Consider the following 25,838-nt stretch of genomic DNA (forward strand, 5'->3'; position numbering starts at 1 on the left):
ATCTGGGGCGCCGTCAGCCTCCATTAGGTGGAGTTGTGTTGCTACCTCCTCTCCCCTTGGATCTCTGCAAGTGATGTGAGGACTCTAAAACTTCACCTGAGCCTCCCTCGGCATATGGGTGAGTAGATAATGGCTGAATTTTCATTTTTGGGTGCACTATCCCTTTAAAGTCACAAGAAAAAAACACTCTATTTCACAAATGCTTGGATTATTCAGGAGAGACAATGAAGTGGTGTCTTAAACCTTTTATAAAGCCACATCTTTCGTACCCAGATGTAGATCCAGATGTAAACGAGGTGGCAGCCTACATGGAGTTCAGATCCTTTGTAGGTTTGATGGTGGTGGAAGGAGCATGCTAACATGTTTCCTAACCTGGCAGTGATTGAATGTTTTCACCATCCAGTCAAAGAGACGTCCAATTCAAGAACGGAGAACCAGCTTCATGTGAGGGACTGGAGGTGAGGGGGGTTTAATCACAGGTGGAGGGTCGGGACGCAAGACTCTTTGACTGAGACATAATGAAGGGTAACAGGTCGGTTCTGGTACTGAGCTTTACCGTGGGCAGGTGGGTACAGGTTTTCAGAAATGACCCGTGCAGGACTCTGCTTTACCCGCCCCAAAACAAATCCTCACCATTTCCTCTTGTCCACGTCGAACTTGTACAGGTCTCCAGCCAGGCCGTACTTGTTGGCGCTGAAGGCCTTGTAGCCTCCGTGGATGTAGATGGCTCTGGTGCTGGGGTGGAACACGCTGCTGTGGCCGTAGCCGCCCTGGACCAGAGCGCCGTCTGTGGACACCAGGCTCCATGTGTTCTTCACTGAAGGGTCACACAAAGAAACAGAACATGATGATGTGACAAAGTGAAGGAGAGTGCAGAGAGGTTCAGACAGGTCTTTGTCACGGAGGTGATTTCAGCTGAACTCAGTTTACACTGCGCTTTATTAGCTAAAGACAGTTACGCTGATATAAATCTTGTCTTATTGTTCCTGAAATGCATCACGAGTGCAGAAGTGGCATCAAACTGCCATCAGATTTTATTGGTGACCATTCAGGTAACGATAATCACCATCATTTGTGAGCAAACAGGACATGCGCTCATGTCCATCGGCCACAGCGGCAGCTTCGTTCGCCCCATTCTCTCAGACAGATTGGCTTTTAGAAAACAATGAGACCTCTTAATTGAGTTTGGGCGCCTGCCAACCAGGAACAGAGTCCAAAGCTCGTTAGCTTCGTCTTGGTGGCCGCTGTTAATCTGCGGTTGTTATAAACTGATTTATCAGGGCAGGATATTAAGTCAGGAAGCAGCTAAAGGTTTGGAGCACAGGTGTGAAGACGAGTCCACAGACCTGCAGCTCTCTGCTCGCCACTTACCGATGTTGTACTCCTGCACCAGGCTGATGTATCCGTACAGAGGACAGTGTCCAAACATCACCAGCATGACAGGATTGGCCCCCTCCTGGACGGGAGGCACGATGTGGGCCGAGTGTCCCACCACGGCGTAGTGCTCTTTGGCTCGCGGGCTCAGGAGGACCCAGGTCTGGTTCTGGATGTGGAACACCCACAGCTGGCTGGAGACGTTTCCTGTGGAGTCGATCTTTCCTCCGTACATGTAGATCTTCCCCTGAGGAGCAGAGTCAGATCATACTGTCAGACTCAACAAACATCCAGTGACATCGACACATGAAAGTTTAAATTTCAAAGACTTTGTTAAACACGACCCTGATGATCCTCTGTGGATCCACCACCAAGATTGTATTTGGTTGGCTGTCCGTTGACCAGGACATCTCTGTGTTTCCAACAGGATTGTGCCTCTAAAGGCGAGTTCTTTAAGCCAAGACAAGATCTTTTCCTGAGGAAACATCCAAAACTGAGACTGACTGTGTTCCCGCTGACGGATCAGGACTGAACCAAAGCCCAGATTAAAGCCCAGTTCCACTGTGGTGATCATGAACCATCAATCTAATGAAATCTAATAATGAAACTTAAACACAACCTGGGATTTTCCAAGAAAATAAAAGCTGAGCGATGATAACTTTCCATCTGTCCTTGAGATGTGAATAATAAGACAGGTCATGATCACGTCAGTCTGACTCTGGAGCTCAGACATGATGACGCCTCCTGATATTCAGAGCCACAAGTTTTACTCTCCTGATTTAATACTAAAAATAAACACAGGTTACAAATCAAGTGTTCAGTGTTGCAGACAGAGGAACCCTCCTGAGACCGTCCTGAGAGTTTTTACCATGAGCAGTGTTTGTACCTCAGTTTGTGAGCTTCACAGCTGATTTGTTCAGTTTTAGACGTGATTGATTTTTTTGTACATTTGGTTGATTTTCTGACAACGAGAGGTGTTCTGATGGCTTTGTTAGTAGTTTGATAAATGTATTGTAGATGGGTGTGTAGTTTAGGCAGGTGGCAGAAAGAAGGGTCAGCACTGACGTCACATTTAGGGGTTGGTGGTGTTAACTCATTAGCCGCTATTAGCTGCACCTGGGCAGAGAGCTGGGAGGACTTTGAGCTCAATGGACGCGCCAGGAGGACGTCGCCGGAGGCAAGACGTTCTAAACGGTGACCACACACCCTTCAGATAGGAGAGGTCACACTCACCCAGGGAAGTCCATGTTATATTTGTCACGTATAATGCAACACGTACGGAGAGGTGCTAAGTTACAGCCTTAGCTAACGAGGTTTCTTGAGCCTGGTTTGGCAGAGCAGCGTCACAGGAGGCCTTCAGTTCTCAGACCTTTGAATCCGCCCACTCCCCAAAGTTTGAGTTGACTGGTTTGTATGTCACTGTGTCATGAAACAGCTGTTTCTCTGTTGGTGTTCACACCTGATGTGTACCTGTGTACCAGAGTACACATACACCATACTGGAGACCACCTTTTAAAGTGACTTCAGGCACAGAGCGGCGTACCGAGCCCAGGTACGGTACGCATTGTTCACACTAATCAAATGAATTGGACTTTAGGGGTCAAATGTACTTTGATTTAGATCCCCTAGTTTTGTTTTTTAAAATGTATTCTAATTTATTTCAATTAATATATTTGTTTATTTCTTCTTGACTAATATTGTAACCAATAAAAGTTTTGTCAAGGGTTAAAATATCCTTTATAAGTTTATCTTTATTTAATTTACCACTAACACCACCTCTGCATATATGAATGGTCACACAGTTAATGTTTTATTTTATTTGATCGCTTTATTACTTTATCTTAAAAAAAAAAAGAGGGAAAAAAACCCTGAAAACTTTGCAATTTTATGCTGGAAAATTTGCTCCAACTTTGTTTAAAATAAAATTTTAAGTCAAGAAAAAAAAACCTCATGAAAATTACATCACATTTGGAAAATTGCCAGAGTTAGGAAGGCATGTTATCATTAAAAATTGGCAGTAAAATAAACACAAAATACAACTATTAATTAATTATTTTTATATTATTATTATTTTTACTATATTTAACTATTTAATTATATTTATTTAACTTTTTTCTCTGCCCCTCTCCTCAGCCAAAATAAATAAATAAGTCCCTCCCCGGTGCTTCAACAATTATTTGACCCGCCTCCCCTCGTATAAGTAATGAACAGTCCCCAACCTGCTGTGCTGCCTCTCAGAGAGTTCTCTCATCATATCATCGTAACAAAAAGAGCGTTTAGCGGTCGTATTAAAGTCACAGGAAACAACTCGATTTCACAAACACTCAGATTATTTGTTTCCAGGAGAGACAGAGGAGTCGTGGCGTCTTCATCTGTTTATAAAGCGGCGAGGCAACGTGTGCTTGAGAGACTGAATCGGTACATTATGTGCTGCTGCGAGACTTAAATCACTTCTATCTGTCATGCATCAGGACTGATTTGATTCCACTTTTGTCTGTGAGGCCCACATTGAGCTGCAGCGCACATCCGCACGCCGTGATGCAATTTGTGTATTACAAACAGTCTGCGGCTCAAAGTCGCCTCTCTGAAACCTCGGAGCAGACACGCTGCGTCTTCCTCTGAATCCTCCTCTCCCTAATTTATTATTCCATCAGCGGCTCCGCACAGTCTTTCTGGCTTCAGCACTTCACTGCAGCATATCAAAACCCTCAGATTTAAATATTAGTTCCAGACAACAGACAGACTCCACTGAAAGCATAAATAAGAGGACGCAGAGTTTATAATGTTTCTGCCTCATTTCATTTAGTTGTCAACTGGTCTTTTCTCTTCTGAAGCTCTTCTTCAGATCACACTGAGAAGCTGCATGTAAAGACACCAGGATAATATCACACAGCACAGTGTGGAGTCACGCTGTCTTTATGTACATCCTGAGTCACAGAGGATACACACTTCTCCCTCTACTCACCTCATGAAGAGCCAGTGAGTGGCCGTATCGTGGCGTGACAGTGTGGACGGAGGGGTCAAGGGTCAGCCAGCTCCTGGAGCTGAGGTTATACCTGCAGAGAGACAACAGGAAGGTGAGGTGACATCACAGGACAGCTTTAAAGAAATCCAACCATGTGACAGTCACACTACGTGAGGTTATTTTAGCACAGATGGTGGTTTTTGTTTTATTAATTTATTATTATCACTATTTATTTTTTGTTGTCTCCGAGAATGTCAAAGGTCACTGAGCAGTGTCAGTCTCTGTTCTTTGCTCCTGTCAGATCTTCATCACTGCAATAAATACGACCTCCATGTAAACAGCTAAATCAGGGCTCTAAGCAGGAGGAACTTAAAAAATGTCATGACTTTTTCAAATGTAAAACACAATTATTTATATCTAGAAAATATTTTCAAAAATTGAGAAAAATAGAATTTATATATACAACTTTTTTTCCCAAGTGACCACAAGTATAACTGCAAAAAACCAAATGGGGCTTCACATAATACATACATTGAATTATTAACATGTTTCAAACCTTTGCTTACAACCTCTCACGTCCTCTCCTCACTGCTCTGTGGGTTCGATTTCTGAGTTTGAACACTGTTGGAAACATGCGGGATAACTAAGTACACAACTCAACAAAATATAAACAAAGATCTGGTCGTTTTTTAAACATTTTGATTAAAAAATGTTGCATTAAAACGACAAGGACTGTGGTGAACTAGAATCAGCACCCTGTGGTTTTATAACTCTGCACACAAGTCAGGTTTCTGTTTTTGTGAATAAAAACTGTGAATTGTTGCCGCCAGCTTCACTGTGTGTATATTGAGACTTGACAGGTGATAATGTTTAATAATTCGTCACGGATGGTTTGGAGGTATATGTTATATTACCTGGTACTACATGAATTAACTGGATCATTTTAAGTAAACACCCACGTGGTTGCTGTGCTGACCTTTGACCTTCATTATCTGATCCTGTTAGACATTTGTGTCAAGTTTTGTCAGAATGTGTAAATTCTTGAGTTATGGACAAAAACATGTTTTGTGAGGTCACACTGACCTTTGACCTTCAACCACCACATGCTCATCAGTTTATTCTTTAGTCCAAGTGGATGTTTGTGCCAAATAAAAAAAATTCCCTCAAGCTGTTCTTGAGATATCACGTACACGCGAATAAGACAGACAAGATCCCAGTGACCCTGACTTCTGACCCACGACCACTAACAACAGTCAGTTCATCGTTAAGTCCAAGTGGACGTTTGTGCCAGATTTTTGGGCCCCTCGCTTTGACATCTCTCCATTTAATGCATGTATGGGTCCTGTTTGTGCATGTGTGTGTATTTCAGGCCTGTGTATCTATGACTACAGAGTGAAAAAACAAACAAAGTGTATCTTCCTCTTATTTGTGTTTTGTTTTCACCGAGACATTTAGCACAGCTGGGTTTTCATTTCCGCTTTTGATTTTGTTGGATAAGATTAGCAGCTCTCTGTTTGTTAAATTCCTTTCTTTGAGTTGAACAGCACCCACGAGCCCTTTCCTTTGTAGTCTGGCCTTGACTTAAGTTGATTTCCTTTGTTAATAAATAACTTTATTTCACCAAACATCTGGTTTTATGTTGCTTCCCTTTTCACCTTTACGAGCACAGTCTCAGCAGCCTCTGACATGTGAACCTGCTGAACCTACGTGCCTACTACTCATCAGACAGAAGAGTCATCAGGGCCTCACTGTGTTTCTTTCCTTCAGATCAGAGGTTTGGTTTTATTTCACAGACTGTAAGAAAGCAGTGAAACACACTGCAGCTCCATCAGTAACAAGCTACACAGCTGCACTGAGGAGGATCGTTTTGCTATCGTCTGATCCCTCTGTGAAGAAGCAGTGCAGAGCTGGCACAGAGCTCCTATACAGTCTCATGTGATTGACCTTGAGCAGAAATAACAGGCTCTCGGCCTGCATGCAACCATAAAACCAAACTATGAGCCGAGGGGATAAGTGTGAGCGTCCTGGGTGGAGTTCAGGGCAAGGAGCGTCGCTCTATCCTGTAATTTTACGGTTTTAATTACATCCTTCAGTGTGTGTGCCCGACACACAGCTGTCTGTGCTGAGCCGTGTTCTTGTTGATTTTCAACAGACAGTGCCTTCAGGAAGAAGCTGCAGGACTTCCTGACAGCCAAGTATTACTTTAGCGCTCAGTGTAACAGGCGTGGAAGTTAAAAATATTGAAATTTCTGCAACAGAGAAGCTGTGTTTCAGAAGCACATTCCCTACAGTCGCATAGCAACAGCAGGACTCGAGTTGGTGGAGAGCAGCAGCCAAACGCGCTCACAGGGGAGAGTACTTACGCTTTGACCATGTGATAGTCGGAGGCGTTGAAGACGTAGCCTCCGATAACCCACATGATGCCCTGGTCCACCACGGCCTTGTGGGAAGCCCTCGCCAGCCCGGCCTCAGTGTACTCCTCCCGGCTCCAGAAGGAGGAGTTGGCAGGCACTGAGACGGAGCAGTCTGGACCTGAGGAGGGAGGAAACCACAGAGTCAGGGCTCCACGGGAGATGAGATGATGCAGGAAGATCACTCATACATGATAAACACGAAGCTCCAACCTTTCAGAGGAAAATAAATACAGACCAGATAAATACAAATAAAAACAAAAAATCGAATCTGTCTGTGCTTCCTGCGTCAAAGGAGGATTAAACTTCCACAGACTTCATCAGTTCACTTTAACGTCCTGCAGCGTACAGAAACTTCCCATGAATTGACTGTGTAGGTGAAAAAAAAAAAAAAAACATGATCCATTATTGATTTCTCCTGAATAATGAAAGCGAGAGGTGAAAGACGAGGGCAGAGAGGTTAAAGAAGCGTTTAAAGCCTTCAGATAACTGAGCGATTATACAGGTGGAGTAATTTAGCATCAGAAAGTATTATCTGCTGTGTAAAGAAAATGGACAAAACTTTATTCGTTCTTTTAATTTATTTTTTCCATTCATTCGAGATTTAACTACCTGAACTGTCTTTCAGGAAACAAACTGATAAATGGAGAGTTCAGATCTTTTGAAGGGAGGTTGTGTGACGTATTGATCCACAGTCAGTGTGTTACCGACAGCAGACGTCAGTCGGATCGTCCCCAGTTTGGAGAAGCGGGAGTAGCGGTAATGTGTTGCTGTGGAAGGATGCAGAAGCAAAACATCTTTAACAGCCAGAACACACGGGGGCACGGACGTGGCGCATCATGAAGGCAGGACAGAGCAGGGTGTTTCACCTGCTACACCAGGGGTCGGCAACCTTCACTATCAAAAGAGACATTTTTGGCCAAAAGAAAATCTGTCTTACTTTTGAAACCAACGTTCAGACTGATGGAATAAATGTCCGTGTAGCAGACAGCATCAGGGAAGTTTAGTCTCCAGGTTTTCGGTTAGTCTTAGGAGTTCTGTAGGTTACTGTACATTACCTGCACTTTCTTTTTCTTAAATCTCGACAACGTGTTCGTAACACATTTTAAAATACAACTTGTTTCATGTCTGGGCCCACACAGAAGATCTATAAGATCAGCACAGTTTCAAGATTAGAGTCACCAATTCAGTATCTCTTCGGTTCCTGAGATATGGCGTTAAAACATGATGATGTCACAGTCAAGCTGACCTTTGACCTTTTGACCCTCATTATTTTATCCTGTTAGACATTTGTGTCAAGTTTGGTCAGAATTAGTGAATGAATTCTTCAGTTATGGACAAAAACATGTTTTGAGGTCACACTGACCTTTGACCTTCAACCACAAAATTCTCATCAGTTTATTCGTCAGTCTATGTGGATGTTTGTGCCACATTTGAAGACATTCCCTTGAAGTGTTCTTGAGATATCATGTTTACAAGGATGGAACAACGAACTGATGGATGGACCACCTCAAAACATAAAGCCTACAGCCACAGCTATCACCAGCGTGGAGGCATAGAAACATGTTTTGTGAGGTCACAATGACCTTGACCTGAAACCTTCGACCACCAAGATCTAATCTAGTTTGCGTCAAATTTGAAGAAATTCCCAAATGTCTCCCCTCAGAATTAGAATTCTTGAGTTAAAGCCAAAAACACTGAAGTCACACTGACCGCTGACCAACAAAATCAAGGAGACCAAGTGGACATTTGTGCCAAAATTGAGAAACCTTCTTCAAATATCACGTTCACCAAAAAATAAGAGAGACAAAAGGTCACTGTGACCTTTGACCACCAAATTCTTATCACTTATCCTCGACTCAAAGGGAACGTTTGTGCCAAATTTGAAGAAATTCCTTCTTGTTGTTCTTGAGATATCAAGTTTGCAAAAATGGGACAGATGGACAACCCGAAAACTGAATGCCTTGGGTCACAGCTTTCATCGGCGCAGAGGCGTTAAAGTAGATCAGCCACGTAAAATGAGAGAATCAGTGTTGTGATGCCGGAGCAGGCAAACATGGCCTCCATGGTCAGTGTAGCAGCTTCAGTTGATAATGGACGCACTCTGCTGAGGCAGATATGTCACACCCTGTCTGTGTCCCATATATTTTAGCAGTGAGCCCCATAAAGAAATCAATATCAGTTATATTTAGAGTATTTTCACTGCTTTACCTTAACATCAGACAGCTACAGTGAACTGAAGCTGTGATATCGCTCTCTTTAAAGCCAGACTCCACTGAGAAACTGTTTCTGTCAGTGGAGTCTGGCTTTGAAGAGAGCATTGATGGGGAACGACTTCCTTGTCAGAAGCAGCGGTCTGACAGCGAGATGAAGTGGTGAAAATATTCTAAATACAGTGCAAACTAAACTGATATTGATTGTTTTAGGTGGCTATGATATGTTTTCCTGCTGCCTCTGTCCACAACTGTACGTTAGCTGAGCTTCTGTGTCAGTACTCCAGCCTGCTTCTCCAAACTGGCGGTGCACTGACGTCCATCTACTGTAGGTAACACACAGACGCCACTTCCAAAGATCAGAACTATCCCTTTAAGGCTTTTTGGATTTGATGACTTGTTTCCAGACGGATGGCCCTGGCCGGAGCAGCCGGAGCAGCCGTCCCCTGTTACTGAACAAGAACAATGACGGCACCGTAAACCGGAATCACTTCTCAATGAGGGGAAAAGACTCGGAGACGTTCTTTGGAAAACAACTGCAAAGTCAGAAATAGAAAGATTGGCCCCGCCCCAGTTGATCGTTTAAACCGTACAGGTTGAGGGGCAGTTTGTTGGTCCTGTCTGTCCTGCCTGATGAAAGACGAAGATAAAACCTGCCTGGAATAAAACATTTACCAGCTAATTACTGCTTCCACTACATCATACAGGAGAAACAGGAAGTGACCCGCTGGGGGAGCTGCTTATTGATCATTATCCAAACAATGCCGAAGTGGCCACGTGCCAGCACAGGAAGTGTTGTGATTCACAATCAAGGTCACTTAACCCGTTCCCCTTTTTGTTTTTTTCACTGGCTGAAAACAAAAAAACCCTGGTGGCCAATCTTCCTGCAGTATCACCGAGCACGCCAAAGTACCTCTGCACCCTGGTTATTATTTCTATAAATAAAACAGCCTCACTTCCCTTATAGACGTAATTTGTTGAAGGCTCCACATCTGTGAAAGAGAGATTAAATGCACGACTGGCTTGACTAAACAGGCATCTGTCTGCGTCTGCACTGGTTGTTGTAGAAAATGAGTTCATTTGGGAGCTGGCAGCACGGAGTACACTAAGTGCGCTATTCCTCGGCTAACACACCATGACAGGGTAATAAAGGCTAAAGAAAACGCCAGTCTGTTTCCCAACTCCCTCAGCTTCAGTAATTAGATGGTGAGCACACTGAGCTGCTGATATAACTGCAGTTAAATTAAGCCGTTGTCTCTGCTTGTGCAGAGCGGCGCAGTGGAGCCGTTTAAGAACTAATAGAGCTGTTAGGACGCCCATATGGTCTGATTCAAAGATACAGTAGTGTCAGGTCATCTCAGGAAATATAAATAAAACAGAGCAGGAAGCTGATGCTGCAGAAAGTTCATGTGAAGTCCATCAGGTTCCAGCAGATGGAGGCTGTGGGGGCAGCAGGAGCCTCCGTAACACTGGTGGAGGCTTAGAGCTGCTGAAGAGGCGCTGGGTTGAATCACCAGATAAACAGGCAAAATCTGGACGGATAAAGTCAGTCACACTCTTTACTAAACCTCCAACTGCTTCAGAGGAGCCGCTCAGAGCTCTGCTGCAACGGATATTTACTGGGAACAGTTTTTATTTATTCCTGGGTTTGATTAAAAGGAAAATCTACATGAAATTATCTCAAAGTTTATGATATGAAAATTATTAAAAAATAAATAGTGTCAGAGAATCTATGATGAAAAAGGTGATGTGCAATTAGGGCTGCACGATTCTTGATAAAATATTAATCACAATTTTTCTCCCTAAATATTGAGACCATGATTCTCTAACATGGTTATTATTTATAAAAAGAAAAAACAAACATTTATTGCACTCTTAGATGCTCAAGTGAAACTTAGTAGGGCTGGGCAATAAATCGAAAATTAATCCAATTCAGAACCTCTAACCGACGTAATCCTGCACGTCAGTAATTTCTTTTCTTTTTTAATTCTGTTTATACCTTCCCCACTGTGTGTGTGTTTCTGTACTGTCCCCTTAAAACGTCTCATCGTCCAGCCCTACATCACAGCCATGTACTAAAATGCTGTACATTAAAAACAATAATAATAATTAATAACACAAACTGACCATTATATGATGCCTCTGTCTTGATATAAGCGGCTGTAAAACAGTGGGCGTTTCATTTCCTGAACATTCTTCACAATAAAAGTCCATGTTGTTTTGTTATTGGATAGCTTTTATTGTGAAGCTGCCAAAACAGGAAATACTGGGTTTTCATCTGCAGTAACTGAACATGAATCCTATCAAACTGAAAGTAAACATGACACGGTAAAATAAGGCAGATGTCTGAACGCAGGAGAGAGACTAAACGCCAAACCACAGAGATTCACTTTAAAGCTACAAATGTTCTGAACACAGACGCGTTGAGCTGCTGCACAGACGACACACGACTGTTAAAGGGGGAGGAGCCTGTCAGTTTCAGCTCGACTAGTTTGGGGTCGACATGTGTCTGTCTTTGGTTTTACACTTATTTGGAAGATTTTATTGCACTTACTGAAATGTAATGAGAGGTTGTTAACTCACATAACGTCACCTATGTGGCGTTTCTTGAGAAAGGAGGAGAGACAGAAACGCAGCCAAGCGACAGGAAAACACAGTAAAGGCTCTCACACTGAGCTAAAATGAATGAGTAAATAACAATAAACAAATATTTATTTTCTATCAGGGGGGCGGATGATCCTGTTGTTAAAGGAAACACTTGATAGAAATTGGGATTGTTCTGCAGCAAGAACAAGTGAACGCAGCATGAGGTGAACGCGAAGGGAATCATTGTTATTTAGAAATGAATCGAGATTCTTCTTAAATTCTTTTTTATTACACAAAAACGTTCACTGTGGTGTTGGGGGGTAAAAATCAGATCCTTTTTGTTCTGTTTGTCCGACTTCACATGTTTTACAGAATAATCAGGTTTTCTTAGTATTTGTAGACTGAAGGATGGTTTTATATCGAAGAATTCACTGAAATCCTGAAATCAGGACTTTGTTTAACAGATATCTCCAATAAAAATACGTCCTTTCAGACCCAGATTATCCTGAACACCATCCCTCACTGCAGCAGGAGGAGGACGAGTCAAACAATCTTTCATAGAAACCTTTTTCTTTCTCTTAATTACACACGTCTTCACTGTTTATACGAGCTGTGTCCCACTGCACCTTCAGCCTCTCTCAGTGGGTGGTACACTGGACACTTAAAGCTGCTGCTGTGGTCGGCAGTTTCATTTTGGCTTCACTGGGCAAAAATCCCATAATAAACATCGAACGTGTTGTAATTCAAGTGCACTGAGAGAAAACTGGACTTCTGCTCCTCCTCTTGGCTCCTCTTCCAGGAGGCTTTGTCCAGTCACTGGTCATTTCAGAGAGAGGGCGCTCCTACTGGCTGATCTACAGATGCAGATGAGCGTGCACGTCCCTTCAGACGATGAAAGTCTGAATCAATGGAGGCGAATCCTGTAGAGAAAGTTCCAGCACTGACAACAACTCTCACACTGCAGAGCAACCCATAAAGGAAGACGGACTGATCAAACAGAGTCTGACAAGAAACAAAATAAAACACGAGTCAGTATCAATAAAGAGAGAGAAAATGTTGCTGATAGTTTAGCCTTCTGCTAACCGGCACTGCTAACGGCTGCTGCTTCAAGTTCACGCTCATGTAGCCAACGTTAGCTAGAGCCTCAAATCAGAGTGTGTCCTCCGCCTCACTCCCATCCACTACAGACCACCTCACTGGGAGGAGAGTGGGCAGCAGCTCTGAACAACCAGTCAGCAGCTGCAGCAACACAAATCCAGCCAGATCAAACCCACAGCTCCGAGGGACCAGACAGCCCCGACTCCTCGCTGGATCAGCGAACTTTCAGTCGCTGCTGTTACACAGGTTAGACCTGACACTGTGGCTATGACACCAGCCTGCTGTGACATCTGGTACCAGGAAGTTTGAGCTGACTGACTTCGATCAGCGACTGGAGCTCCGTCTCCAGAGCTGCTCTCCTCCCGGGAAAGCTGTCCACAGCAGCAGGGAGTGAGGTGGAGGGACCGTGGGGTGACTAGCAGCTAATTCTTGAGGGCGTTCAAAAACACTCACTCCAAGTGCTGGAGCACACTCTGGCACAAACTGGACCGCTCAGGAATTTGCTGTTGGAGTGAACTGTTTGGTTATCCCGAGCGCCACACCATCGGAGTGAATGTGTGATGAACTTCACCGTTGGGTTAACTCATGTAGAGACAGTGTCTTCCAACAGCAGCTCTCGCATTTAAGTGCAGAGCGTCAGATTGGATTTACAAACGCACCCCTCGGCTAATCTGTGGTCTAATAAACAGACAGAGAGGGAGGGAGGGAGGGATTGAGCGAATGAGTTCTGCAGTGAAATAAGATTAAATATATCGAAGTATTGGGAACAATGGGTTACTGTATGAAGCGCGTGCATATGCCCGTTGATGTCTGGCGGGAGGAGGAGAGGCCATAAAGTTTTGCAGCAGGGGGCAATTTGTGTTTTTATTGCGTCTGATTGTAATTATCTGTGAGGCAGAGCGGATGTTTCCTTTGCACCAAGAACACAGAAGGCAGAACAACAGCAGAGAGCAAACTGAAGCTGCCAGTCCTGACCGACGAGCTGCAGAGGCGACGGCTGAGCTGTCAGGATCACTGGGGAGTCGGCGTGACACCCCGAATAAAAGTGCTTCAGTTTCCACCAACTCTGTGAAGACACTGATGATCTCACTGTGTGTGTCTGTCGCTGCTGATCTTTGTGAATTGGACTGTTTTTTGCATTGAGGCTCATTCACACATTAAAAAGCCATTTATGCGCCAAACGTGTGCAAATTACCCAAGACGCTGTCTGCACTGCGGTGCAGTCAGGGGCGCATTTCACCATCACAGGTGCTTTGAAAATTACAGTTTCTTTTTGTCTTACGTTGGTTCAACAGCTGAAAAAGTCGCATAGTTTGTGAATTCACCTCTCTGACTGTGACCCAACAGCTCTGTGTATCAAAGGACAGGGAAACAGCCTACAGGGGGGACGCACAGTCACTGTCTGCATGGTGCAGGGACAATGATCTGAACCTCAACACAAAAATCCCCAAAAGAAATCATTATCAACTTCAGGGAAACATTACGCTGGACTCTGGTCCTGTTGCTGTCTGCACGGTGCAAAGACATTGATCTGTTGCACAAAGCACCTTTAATAAAAATTTTCCTTTAAATAAAATCAGTTGCACAAAACATCCTTAAGTCTTCTCCTTAGAGTTTCCTTAAGTGTTTCTCCTTGTCTTAGACTTATACTTAAGAAGTTACTTAAAATCTCTCTCAGTACAGTGAACATCTGAACGTCTTTAAACTTTAAGAGATTCCTAGCAACACCATTAAGTAATTTCCTCAGCTATGGAAAAACTAAACCTTAAGTGTCATACTTAAGGAGCAAACTTAAGGTGCTTTGTGCAACCAGCGGAGATGAGGTGCAGCAGGTTGCCAGTAGTCCACATGTCTGAGGACCTGACCTGGAGCCTGAGCCCCACCCATGTGGTGAAGACGGCCCAGCAGCGCCTGTTTTTCCTGAGAACCCTGAAATGCGACAGACTCCCTAAAAACCTCCTGATGACCTCCTCCTCCGGCACTGAGCGTCCTGACATACCACTGTACAGTCTGAGTACTGTAGCTGCAGACAGGAAGGACCTGCAGCGGATAATTAAGACGGCTCAATGAATCACCGGCTCCCCACTTACTAACCTGAGAGACGTCCGCTCAAGTCGTCTCTACAGACGGGGCTGTTACATCAGGAGACACAGTCACATCCTGGACACCACCTGTTTTCCACCCTCCCCTCAGGCAGACGCACAATCACACGCCCATCAACCAACAAACTGAAAATGATTTTTCCCATAACCCCCGCCTCCAAAACAACCTGCACGTTAACCGTGAGCGCCGTAACACTGCTCCTGTGAAATAAGAACAACAACTGTCATTTTTATTTTTATGATGTATATGTGACCGTTTACTTTTAAAATATTTCCTTTTATTGTATGTATGGATGCTGTTAAACTGAGTCTTGCCACCAAAATTTTGTTGTTTTAATTTTCAATGCCGATTCAGTATCTGGGGCTGACCAGGTGCAACGGTGCAGGACACACTGTGGTGACTTATACAGATACTCACCGGTGGCCCAACACTGACCGACAGCCAACTATAGGTGTGTCTGGGTGTTTAGCCATCAGCTTAGGGCTGCACAGTACACCTACCTTCCTGTCTATCTGCCTATCTACAGTTCTTGCATCACTCCTGACAGCACTGTGTCTGCTCCATAAAGCAGAAATGAAAATCCGAGGAGAGCAAACTGTATTTCCATGAACATCCTGTATTAATAATTCAGGCTGTTAACAGTGAATCTTGGCAGATATATATATTTATCATCGACCCCTGAGAACACAGAGCCAGTTAGGATCTTCCTGAAGTCACTGAGGAAGACTTGGCATCAGCCAACCTGATGACACTGTGGTTATTCAGTACCTGCTGTATGTATGAGACACGAGGTGACATCACTGACAGCCTGCAGTGATGCGGCTGCAGTGCCGGCCCACCTTGCCATCCGGGCTTGCAGACGCAGGATTTGCCCTCGCAGCGACCTCTGTCAGGGCTGCCACAGTCAGCCAGGCAGTAGGGGACGTCACAGGCCGGCCCCTTCCACTTGTCTTCACACTCGCAGTACACCGCACCTGTGGAGTTCCTCACACGACACTCGCCGCGCCCCGAGCAGTTGTTGGGACATGTATTCACCCTGCAGAGGGAGAGAGAGGAGGAAACAGAGAGAAGGTGAGAAGATGCACATCCTGAATAAGTTCCTGAATAAAACATCAGGAACGCCTCTCGACCGCTGGGTTACATCTGCTGTGGTGCAGCAGCTCCTCGGCCGTGTGCGGCCTTAAAGCTGTAACGTTTCCCCTTCAGACAGCAGGACGGATTGTTACTGGCATCATCCTCCCTCATCAGTTGGTCAAGCGCCCGCCTCAACACTTGTCATTCATCTCAGAGGGCCGTCTGCAGCGACACAGCATCGAGCCAGAGGCTGAGGTAACTGGCAGACATAAAGTCACCACAGGCCCAGAGGAGCAGATGGTGAACTCAGCCAATCTGCAGTAAAACAGCTCCGCACATCTCAACAGGTCATTTCTGTTGTCACTGAGCTGTTTCTGTTTGCACCCAGAGGACACACTGTGAGCCAATAAAACCACACAGACCTGAACATACAAACATCATACAGCTGGAATCACAGCGACACACTCTCCTCTGACTCTGGACCTCATGTTTCTCTTCAGCATCAACAGTATTTCAGGTGTCGGAACAAACAGGAAACGAGAGGGCGTCTCTGTTCCTGTTTGACTTTCTGTGGTGCAGAGGCAACAAAGGTGCAACAAGTCCATCCTGAAAATGGGCTCAGCTGTCGCCCACAGTTAAAGGGACACTACGCCCATTTCATAGAATTCATACATGTTATTCCTGTGGTCTAAGAAAGCCCAAAAAATATGAGTAAACTCTCCCAAATCCAGAACTAGAGTGTTTAAACTCACATTAGTGATGTCATAGGGTATAAAGTCTGAAGCCTCTTAATTCAGGTGGTGTTCCCCTTTAACTACGCCTTCATCCAAACTCCATCCTGCATGTTTGAGCTCACACTACAGCTATGATTCCCAACTGGTCCAGATTTCCAGAGGTCCACACAGTTTAATATCTTCAGCATCATACTTGTGTTTGGACATGTCGTCAAGCTAGTTTGCTGTCTCTGTCACGTATCTCTCCGTTGATCACTCACTCTACAGCAGGAGACAGCACTTCACAATAAAAGCTCTGCGCTGTATATTCAATGTACTTAAAAATAAAGTGCACATTTTACAAACCTGACATGTTTGTGAGTCACTTGCGGTCCATTTAGGACCTGTGACCCACCAGTTGGGAACCACTGCACTACAGAAGTGACACCAATGCTGGATTTTGGGTGTGAGGCTGATGGTAAAGGGATAGTGCACCCAAACATGTAAATTCAGCCATTATCTACTCACCCATATGCCGAGGGAGGCTCAGGTGAAGTTTTAGAGTCCTCACATCACTTGCAGAGATCCAAGGGGAGAGGAGGTAGCAACACAACTCCACCTAATGGAGGCTGACGGCGCCCCAGATTCAAACGTCCAAAAACACATAATTGAAACCACAAAATATCTCCATACTGCTCGTCCGTAGTGATCCAAGTGTCCTGAAGCCCCGACATAAAAAGTTGTTTGGAAAAACCTCATTTGAACTCTGTTTTTAGCCTCAAAAGACGAGATCTGAGACATGTGCACCGCCTTCATGTGTGTTCACTTGCTTTCGCTGGTCTCACGCGCAAGCGCACACACGTGAGTGCTGTGCCCAGAGAGGCAGTTAGAGCTACAGGCTACAATGAGGCTAAAAACAGAGTTGTGTTGCTACCTCCTCTCCCCTTGGATCTCTGCAAGTGATGTGAGGACTCTAAAACTTCACCTGAGCCTCCCTCGGCATATGGGTGAGTAGATAATGGCTGAAGTTTCATTTTTGGGTGCACTATCCCTTTAATACACCTGCAAAATGCTCTTTTGTTAAGATGATATGATATGAAAACACTTTGAAAGGCTTTACGTCCAACAGCGCAGTGCACAAAGACAACTGAAGAACACACAGCTGGAAAAAGGGTAAAAAATTAAAATTCAAGACGTTTGAAAACAAAAACTAAAGAAGTCTTTGGAAAGCTGCTCCTGCTTTAACTTCACAGAGAGAAAGCAACATTTGCACTTTACGCTACATCAGCTGAATCCAAATGTCTGAATTTCACTGCACTTGCAGACTCGTGGACTTTACCGGCCTGTTCCCAGGAAGTCCACAAATCCACAGTTAAACCAGTCCACCAGGGGCCTCAAGCAGACTTTCTGCAGACTTCAGCAGACTTCACTGATTTAATTGCCTGCCATTCACTGCAACACGGACGTGACGTGGTAGTTTTATTCATTTTAATAGCCGACTAAAAAAAAAAACCATATGTGTATGTAAAAGTTACTGTAGCGTATTAAAACACTTGAATCATGTAGGTCAGAAATAATATTCAACCACATCAAGATACAGAAACATACAGAAACACAGGCTGTAGAGGAGAATCAAGATGCATTGTATTATTGCAGCCTACTCTATAGGTGGTGCTGTGTAATGTCAAATATGAAGGCTAGAAAAATGGCAGATAAACAACAAAAGAAGATCTGTGACATCACTCACAGGCTGACCTGTGACATCAGACACTGACTTCATCGTTGGTTTTGGTGCGTTTAGGAGTCTGTTGATGACAGGAGACACGTAGAACATTTCCACATTTAGCCTTTAACAGGTGAAACACTTCAAACTGTGAACAAGCTGATGTTAATGTTTGTTTATGTAACAAGAGTAAACAAGTCAGAGTCAAAAGTTTGGCTGTAAACTGTCAGATTATTATCCATCAGAGTGAGACGCTGGAGTGAGACGTTAGTTTCTTTTCCCGCTCATGAAGACAAACATGTTTGGGAGCGAGACAGACGACACAAAGGGCCTCCGTCATTCTTTCATGTTCCTCCGGCTGCTTCACGGTTTGATGTTTCGACTCCTCCACCTCTTTGAGACACCAAAGACCGGGGGCCCGGGGGCACTCTGCTTTTATCAGACTCTGCGCTTCTCAGCCCAACTTCAATCCCATCGCTATGGCGACGGTGCCAATGAGCATGGGGGAATATGCTGAGGTCCTTTGTGTCCTCTGCAGATGTTTGGAGCGGACAAGCTTCACTTTGGTTTGCAGAATACTTTTCCTTTTTTACTCCGGCTGAAGCGACCGGCTCAGAGAGTGTGAATGACATTTCTGGCTCTTTGTGACTTTGTGTGAAGTTTAGTTTGATCTGTGGGAGCTGCGTCACACCCATACAAGGAAGGAATGGATTAGATTTCTGCAGCAGTGTGGGCAGATGGTTTTATATAAACATGGGAATTAATACATTTTACTGTCTTTATTTCACTGGATTGTTCCTGACTACAGATCTATAAAGAGGTGTTTTCATGCTGCAGAGACGTCCCAGCTGCTCTCTGAGAAGCTGACGTCAGATTGGGGCATTGACAGCTCACAAGACGAGACATCATGCAGGAAATGGATGACACATGGGTGGAGTGAAGCTGCACTTTTTCCCCCAATAATCTCGGGTTCAAAAAACAAGAAATGAGCACAGAGGAGAAAAGTGATCCAAACCAGGAGGAGATAAACGTTCAATCTTGACCTCAAATATGTCTGTCCATAACAGCTCCTGTAGAAAAACAGGTCAGCAGACGGACTCTGTTTTATGGTGCGTGATAAACTGATGTTATGATTCAGCACAGTGTGTTGTGGCGACTGATTTATATCCTAAGTGTTTAAAGGTTGCTCAAGTTCAGATTACTGTTGCAGTGTTGCATCAGAAGCAAAACACAGGGTATCATCATAATCTGTACCACACTGTAACTCTTCAGTACAGTAGGTGAGTTTACGGCTTGGGTACAGCTACAGTAATGATGGTGTATGGAAGCCCAGAAAGGCCATAGTGATTCAAATTTTATCATCTACAGAATATCTGATTATAAAATTCAACCAGTCTTAACTATTCACCCCTCTGAAATGAATCTCCAGCAGGCGGCCGTGGGAGGTTGTTGTTTTTATGATGGTGTTTAAAATCAATCTATAATAAAAACTCTAACAACGAGAGTCTTCGTTTTTGTGCAACAGAAAGCTGAGTCTGTCTCTCACGCCATCAAGTTGTCCATGTGCGATGTCGTTACGCTACAAGCAGGGCGACAACGGTGTCAGATTTAGTAAGGAACGATAACTGTCTCAGAAAATATTGTGCTTTCACAGTTTTGCAGTATAATAATAATAATAATAATAATAATAATAATAATAATAATAATACATTTTATTTATAGGCGCCTTTCAGGACACTCAAGGTCACTGTACAAAAGACAATAATAAAACATGACCGTCAAAAAGTGCAACAGTGAGGTCATTCCAGTCCAGATTAAAGGGAGTGTGCCTGTCTGAATAGGTGAGTTTTGAGGCGGGATTTGAAGGAGGTGACAGAGTCCGAGTGTTTTAAGTCCTGCGGTAGAGAGTTCCAGAGGCGGGGGGCCGAGCGGCTGAAGGCTCTCGACCTCATGGTGGATGAGCGAGCAGGTGGGAGGACCTGAGAGCACGGCTGGGTATGTTAATGTGAAGGAGCTCAGCAAGATACTGAGGGGCAGGCTGTTGATGGCCTTGAAGGTGAGAAGGAGGATTTTAGTGGTGCGGTATTTGATTGGAGGCTAATGGAGTTGCTGCAGGACAGGTGTAATACGACTAGAAGAGTTCTGGAAATAATTCTGGTGGCAGAGTTTTGAACCAGTTGCAGTTTATGGATGGACTTGTGTGGTAAACCACAAAGAAGGGAGTTACAGTAGTCAAGACGGGATGCAACCAGGGTGTGGACGAGGATAGCAGCACTGTTGGGTGTGAGGGACGGGCGCAGGCGTGAGATGTTACGGAGATGGAAGTAAGCTGAGCGAGTGACATTGTTGATGTGGGACTGGAATGATAGGGTGCTGTCAAGGATGACACCCAGACTCTTAACCTGGGGGGAGGGGGAAACTGAGAAGTTGTCAAAGGAGACGGAGAAATTGTTTATCTTTGAAAGGGTGGATTTGGTGCCAACGAGAAGGAGCTCAGTTTTGTCACTGTTAAGTTTGAGAAACTTAACAGATATAACCAGATATACAGCTTGGTATGTATCGTCATCCCAATGGAGTCTTACTGTGTCTCTGTCGCCCGCCATGTCTAGCTCTGCATCTAACTTTCTTTCTCTGTATATCTTCTGATTTGCATGGCTGATTATGTGCTGCTTGCCTGTCTTCTGCTATTGTGTGCTTCTGCATGACTCTTGTGAATTGTTGCGCTTGCTGCTATCTGTGCTACTATGCTTCTGCTACTATGTTACTCGTGATATGTACTGTCTGTGCTGCTATGCTTCTGCACCTTATTTGTCACTGTGTTGTGCGTCCAATATGGCTATAGTGCACTGATGGACTGGATTCTGTTCTGTGTTATGTCATTGTTATTTTATACTATGATGCTGTCTACTTTTAATATATTTATCTTTCAGGTTTGTGGTTCTCTATAACATCTTGTCAAAGGACTGCAGTTGCGAATTAGCCGGCTGGCTAAAACTGGCACATTTACAGTAACACTGTTGATTAATGTGTACTGTCCTTTTGTAAATAAAATAAACTGAAACTGAAACTGAAACTGAAAATTGTAGGTGAACCAGGATTATAGAGTAATTATCATAAATCAAAATGAGCCTTAAAGGAATGAAACCAGAGGGGTTATATTTGGTAAAACAAACGTTTTATTACTATAACTGAACCTTGACACCACTTTAAGTAAAAAGTCTCCCTTTTGAAAATAAAGTTAAGATTCTCCGTCTAGTTGCATTTTTTTCCAATATCATAGATGAGCAAATGTTCATGGTGTGATATTCATCAGTTTTAATATCACAGCATACCTACAAATTGGTAGACCTCTGCATCCCTCGGTCCAAAAGATAGTGAAAAGGTGTGGTGGTGCGAGAGGAGCAGAGAAGCAGGTCGATAGGAATATCTGTTGTATTTTTTTATTTATGACACAACTTCAATATGTTTATAGATTATTCTGCTTTAATCAATTCCCTGAGCTTTTAACTTTCAGGTTATTCAGATTTAAGGGGTATGAAACACAAAAAAGCACCGATGAAGACCCTGAGGAAATAATGTTATAGTTAAATAACTTATGGAGTGTTAAGAAATATTTTGATCATGTTTCTACATTTAGAAATCTTTGGCATCAAAATGTGTGTGTGTTTATTTTTCAAATTTGATGAAAAAACATGTAAGATTTTAAAGATTTTCACATAATTTCAACAATTGTATCAACTACTCTGGTTTACTGATTCACATAAACTTTTAGCTCAGGTTGTACAGATTAACAGATATGAATTAATTGAAGATACTCAAAGAAACGACAACACAACAAGCAGAAATACCAGCGCAGGCACTGTTTCTACCGCAGAGCTCAAACGGTTAATATCAATATTTTAATGTGACCATATGTATAGCACTGTAATATTTTATTGTGCAATCTGCCAGTTTCTTGAATATTGAACATTTTAACTGTCAGTCTGAAGGTGTGAGCCTTACAAATGTTTTAGAAATTCTCATGAAAACGTACAATATAAATTCTGGTTATTTTAATTCTAAAAATTCAGCATTTAAATGTCAACATTTAGGACACAGTGATGGCAACGTTACTCAACTTGATGTTCAGTTGCTTATTCAATAAAAAAGCATCAATACTGTTCTAATTATTGTGTATTATTGTGTCCCTTCTCTGCTTCCATACAGGCTGGATTCATTTTAAACCCAATTAAATCAAAATATAACTTTAAATCATGTTGCACCACACTCTAAAATGAACTTAAAACAAAGTAAGATTAAACTGTGACCGATCTTGAAACTTAAGGTTTGTTTTTACACTAAATCAGATTCAGTTTTATTCTGTTGCACCAAAACTTTAAACTCCAATTTAAATAAAATAAATGAAAATGTTTTATCCAGTAAATACGTCACAGCCTGTTTACACGGATATGTGTGTTGTGAGTATATCATTAAAATGCTGTAAAGTAACAATATGTGTATAAGTATCAGTTGAAATAAAGAAAAGCAGCAAGAAGTGTTCCTGTGAAATAAGTTACTGCTTTAACTACTGGGAGTGAATATGAAGTGAAACCAGTGCGGTCATGTTGTTGAGGCAGAGAGGAAGAAAGAAAAGGGAAGAGAAAGTGAAATAAAGTGACAGATTAGTTTGTGCGTCAGTGGATTAATTTGTCTGCACGTTCACACAGTTTTATTATCTATGATGATGAACTGTATCTGATGACATGAGGTCACTGTAGGACGGAGGGTGAAGGACCTGTTTTGGGAACACCTCTTGTCATTCTCGTTGCTGAACATTTATGTTAGTTTGTAGGTATCACAGCTCATCTGACAGTGATGTCAGTGCTGTCGGACTTTAGAAAGCAGTGTGTGTGGTTTGGCAGAGGGATATTTAGAGTCTGGTTTGGTCACACAGACGTGGGAACCCTGGCGCGGTAGATTACAGTGTAGTGATGCAACAGAAACATGCTGCAGCAGCCTGACGTGATCCTCTCACTGAAACACTGTCGACCAGCTGAGGCAGCGCGCAGGCTGAATCATGCAGAGAGTGATAGCTTTGTATGCGTCATCACGTCCCAGGGACGGGCGTCGAGGGACTCCTTCACCTACAGAAAACTGAGCAGCCGGTAAAACAGAAATGATTTGCACAGAGGCTGGGTATCAAAGTATCTGTCATTTAGCAGCTTCTTTTATCCAGAGACTGACACCGTCATGAACGCACCCTGAGGCCGGGCTGCACCACACACCCAGGTTAGGAAAAACCTGATATGTGGAGGCTTCAAACTAAAGACAAGGCCTGAGACTGCTGTTGTCAAAAATATCGATTCTGAATATCTGAAGCAGTTTTAATACCAACTTTCTGCAGTGCAGATAAACCACTACGTGCTGTGCTCACTGTCTCTTATTGTGAATGTTTCCTACATTCGACCTGCTGTTCTCTGCTGCTGACCAAGAAAAGAAAAGCTGTCATGTTACTGCCTGATTTGATAATTAATTTTCCATCCTTCCATTTTCATCCGCTTATTCGAGGGTGGGTCTCAGGGACAGCAGGCTGAGCAAAGTGCTCCAGACGTCCCTCTCCTCAGCAACACTTTCCAGCTCCTCCTGGAGGACCCCGAGGTGTTCCCAGACCAAATGAGATATATAATCCTCCAGTGTGTTGTGGGTCTGCCCCGGGGCCTCCTACCAGCTGGACACGCCCAGAACACCTCGGAAAAATAGGCAAACTGAACTGGACTACACTGCACTGCTTGATGTAGACAAAGCTTTTGATTATGTTCCAGAAACTACACAACTTTTCCTTTGAAAATAAAACCAGCTCACAGTTTTAAAACAATTATCACCTCCGTATTTCCTCGGTTATCTTTTATAAACATGAAAAAGCAGAAGGCAGTCACGCTTCTCTCACCTGTAGGAAATGTTGAACCCAGTCAGATTGTAAGCAGCGTCACTGAAGAAGTGCAGGAGGGCGAAACCGGACTGAGACACCACCTCAGGAACCGTCTCATTCCCATATCGCTCAGGAACGATCAGACCGCTGCAACAGGAAGTGACAACATTTTATTAATATTTATACAGATCTACTCCCAAACTGACACGGAAATGAAGGAAGCGATAAGACATTTAACTGTAAGAGTCAGATTTCTCTTCAGGAAGTCCAGTCCACACAGAGACTTCCTGTACTCACACCTACGCCGAAACACCTCTATGCAGACGTACCTGAAGGCAGCGAGAAGGGGGGCGTAGATGGAGTCTCCGTCGTACACGTAGAGGTGGTCCCAGCTGCATTCAGTGGCAAAGTGGTTGAACCGTAATCGCAGTATAGTGTTGGGCCTGGAAAACACACACACACACACACACACACACACACACAGAGGATGACCATGAGAACATCTGTCTGACCATGTTGGTCGTTACTTTAATTCTAAACAACTGGAAATCAATTTAAAAAATTTATCTCAGAGAACAAAGACACAGCTGATTAATCTGTGAGTTGTAGCAACAAGAACACTGTTGTATCTTTGGCTGCTTCTACCCTCTGAAATGATTAATTAACTTTGGGATCGAGCATTACAGTATCTTCTTTAACACAGTTCCTGGTCCAACTCTGAGGAATCAGACAGAAACAAATGAGCCCTGAGCACAAAACCTTTTTTATGCTCAACTCAAAATGCTGCTCGCGACGCTGCAGCTCGTTCTGCGTGAGTATGACCCTCAGCTGGAACCAAAAAGTACCAGGTTCTCCTTGACCTGAAGTGCAACTGTGATCAGTGGGCGTGTCATATTCCACAGGTTAGAAGTCAAGTGAGAAGTCATCAGGAAAAAAGTGCATGCAGCGGTTTCATCAGTAGTTGGTCCAGGATTTATTTAGGGTAGAAACTAATTCTGGTAATAAAAGACCAAAAGTTTGCTGGTAATCAATGTAATCCACAAATTTACTACTGCTGTTTACTTTTGTTTTCCACTGTGCAACGCCCTCCGTTGATGATACATCCTTGATTACAATGGTTCTGCACAGAACTGGACGAAACACAGGCTGATTTGCTGTATAGCACCAAGTTTCTAAGAATCCTGGCCAGAATAATGGGCCAATAGTTCAGCAGGTAGAACAGGCGTCCCATGTAAAAAGGCTATATCCTTGCCACAACAGCCACAGGTTCAATTCCAGTCCGCGGCCCTTTGCTGCATGTCATCCTCCCTCTTTCCCCCTTTCATGCTGGGGAAATAAAGGTGAAAAAGTAAAAAAAAAAAAAAAAAAACCTAGTTGTTGGTGGTGTTTCTGTGCTCTAATGTTTAACTGATTCAACACACACATTAAACATGTCTTCATGGAGACAGTTTCAAACACAAATCAGCTTCACTGTAGTCTCTACATACAGACTCTACATTCAGTGAATGTAGAGTCTGTAGGCAAACTCCGGAGATCTTGCCTCCGGAAGAAGAGCGGAAGAGCCCTGGTTTCCGGTTGTAGGCTGTTTGTAGTCCGCGTGATATTGACCAATCACGTTTGAGCCGGCTGCAGTTGTTGCCAGGTTAAACAGTCCGTGCGGTGAACTAACG

At 43.6% G+C, this 25,838-nt stretch overlaps 1 protein-coding gene across 3 annotated transcripts in view; it reads right to left on the minus strand.

Moving 5' to 3' along the window:
• atrn (attractin) overlaps nt 1-25,838 on the minus strand; it is a 192,842-nt gene that overhangs the window by 143,695 nt on the left and 23,309 nt on the right. For 2 of the 3 annotated variants that reach the window (XM_050062097.1, XM_050062096.1), the window contains exons 3-9: nt 24,498-24,611; nt 24,187-24,315; nt 15,590-15,786; nt 6,703-6,871; nt 4,340-4,430; nt 1,372-1,621; nt 634-817 (exon numbers count right to left, since the gene is read on the minus strand). In XM_050062097.1, coding sequence (XP_049918054.1) covers nt 634-817; nt 1,372-1,621; nt 4,340-4,430; nt 6,703-6,871; nt 15,590-15,786; nt 24,187-24,315; nt 24,498-24,611 — 1,134 coding nt within the window. Of the gene's footprint in view, nt 1-633; nt 818-1,371; nt 1,622-4,339; nt 4,431-6,702; nt 6,872-15,518; nt 15,787-24,186; nt 24,316-24,497; nt 24,612-25,838 lie in introns of those variants that run through there. The other variant, XM_050062098.1, reaches the window with a different exon arrangement.

Source organism: Epinephelus moara, chromosome 14 (genome assembly GCF_006386435.1).
Source record: "Epinephelus moara isolate mb chromosome 14, YSFRI_EMoa_1.0, whole genome shotgun sequence".
Lineage (NCBI taxonomy): Eukaryota > Metazoa > Chordata > Actinopteri > Perciformes > Serranidae > Epinephelus > Epinephelus moara.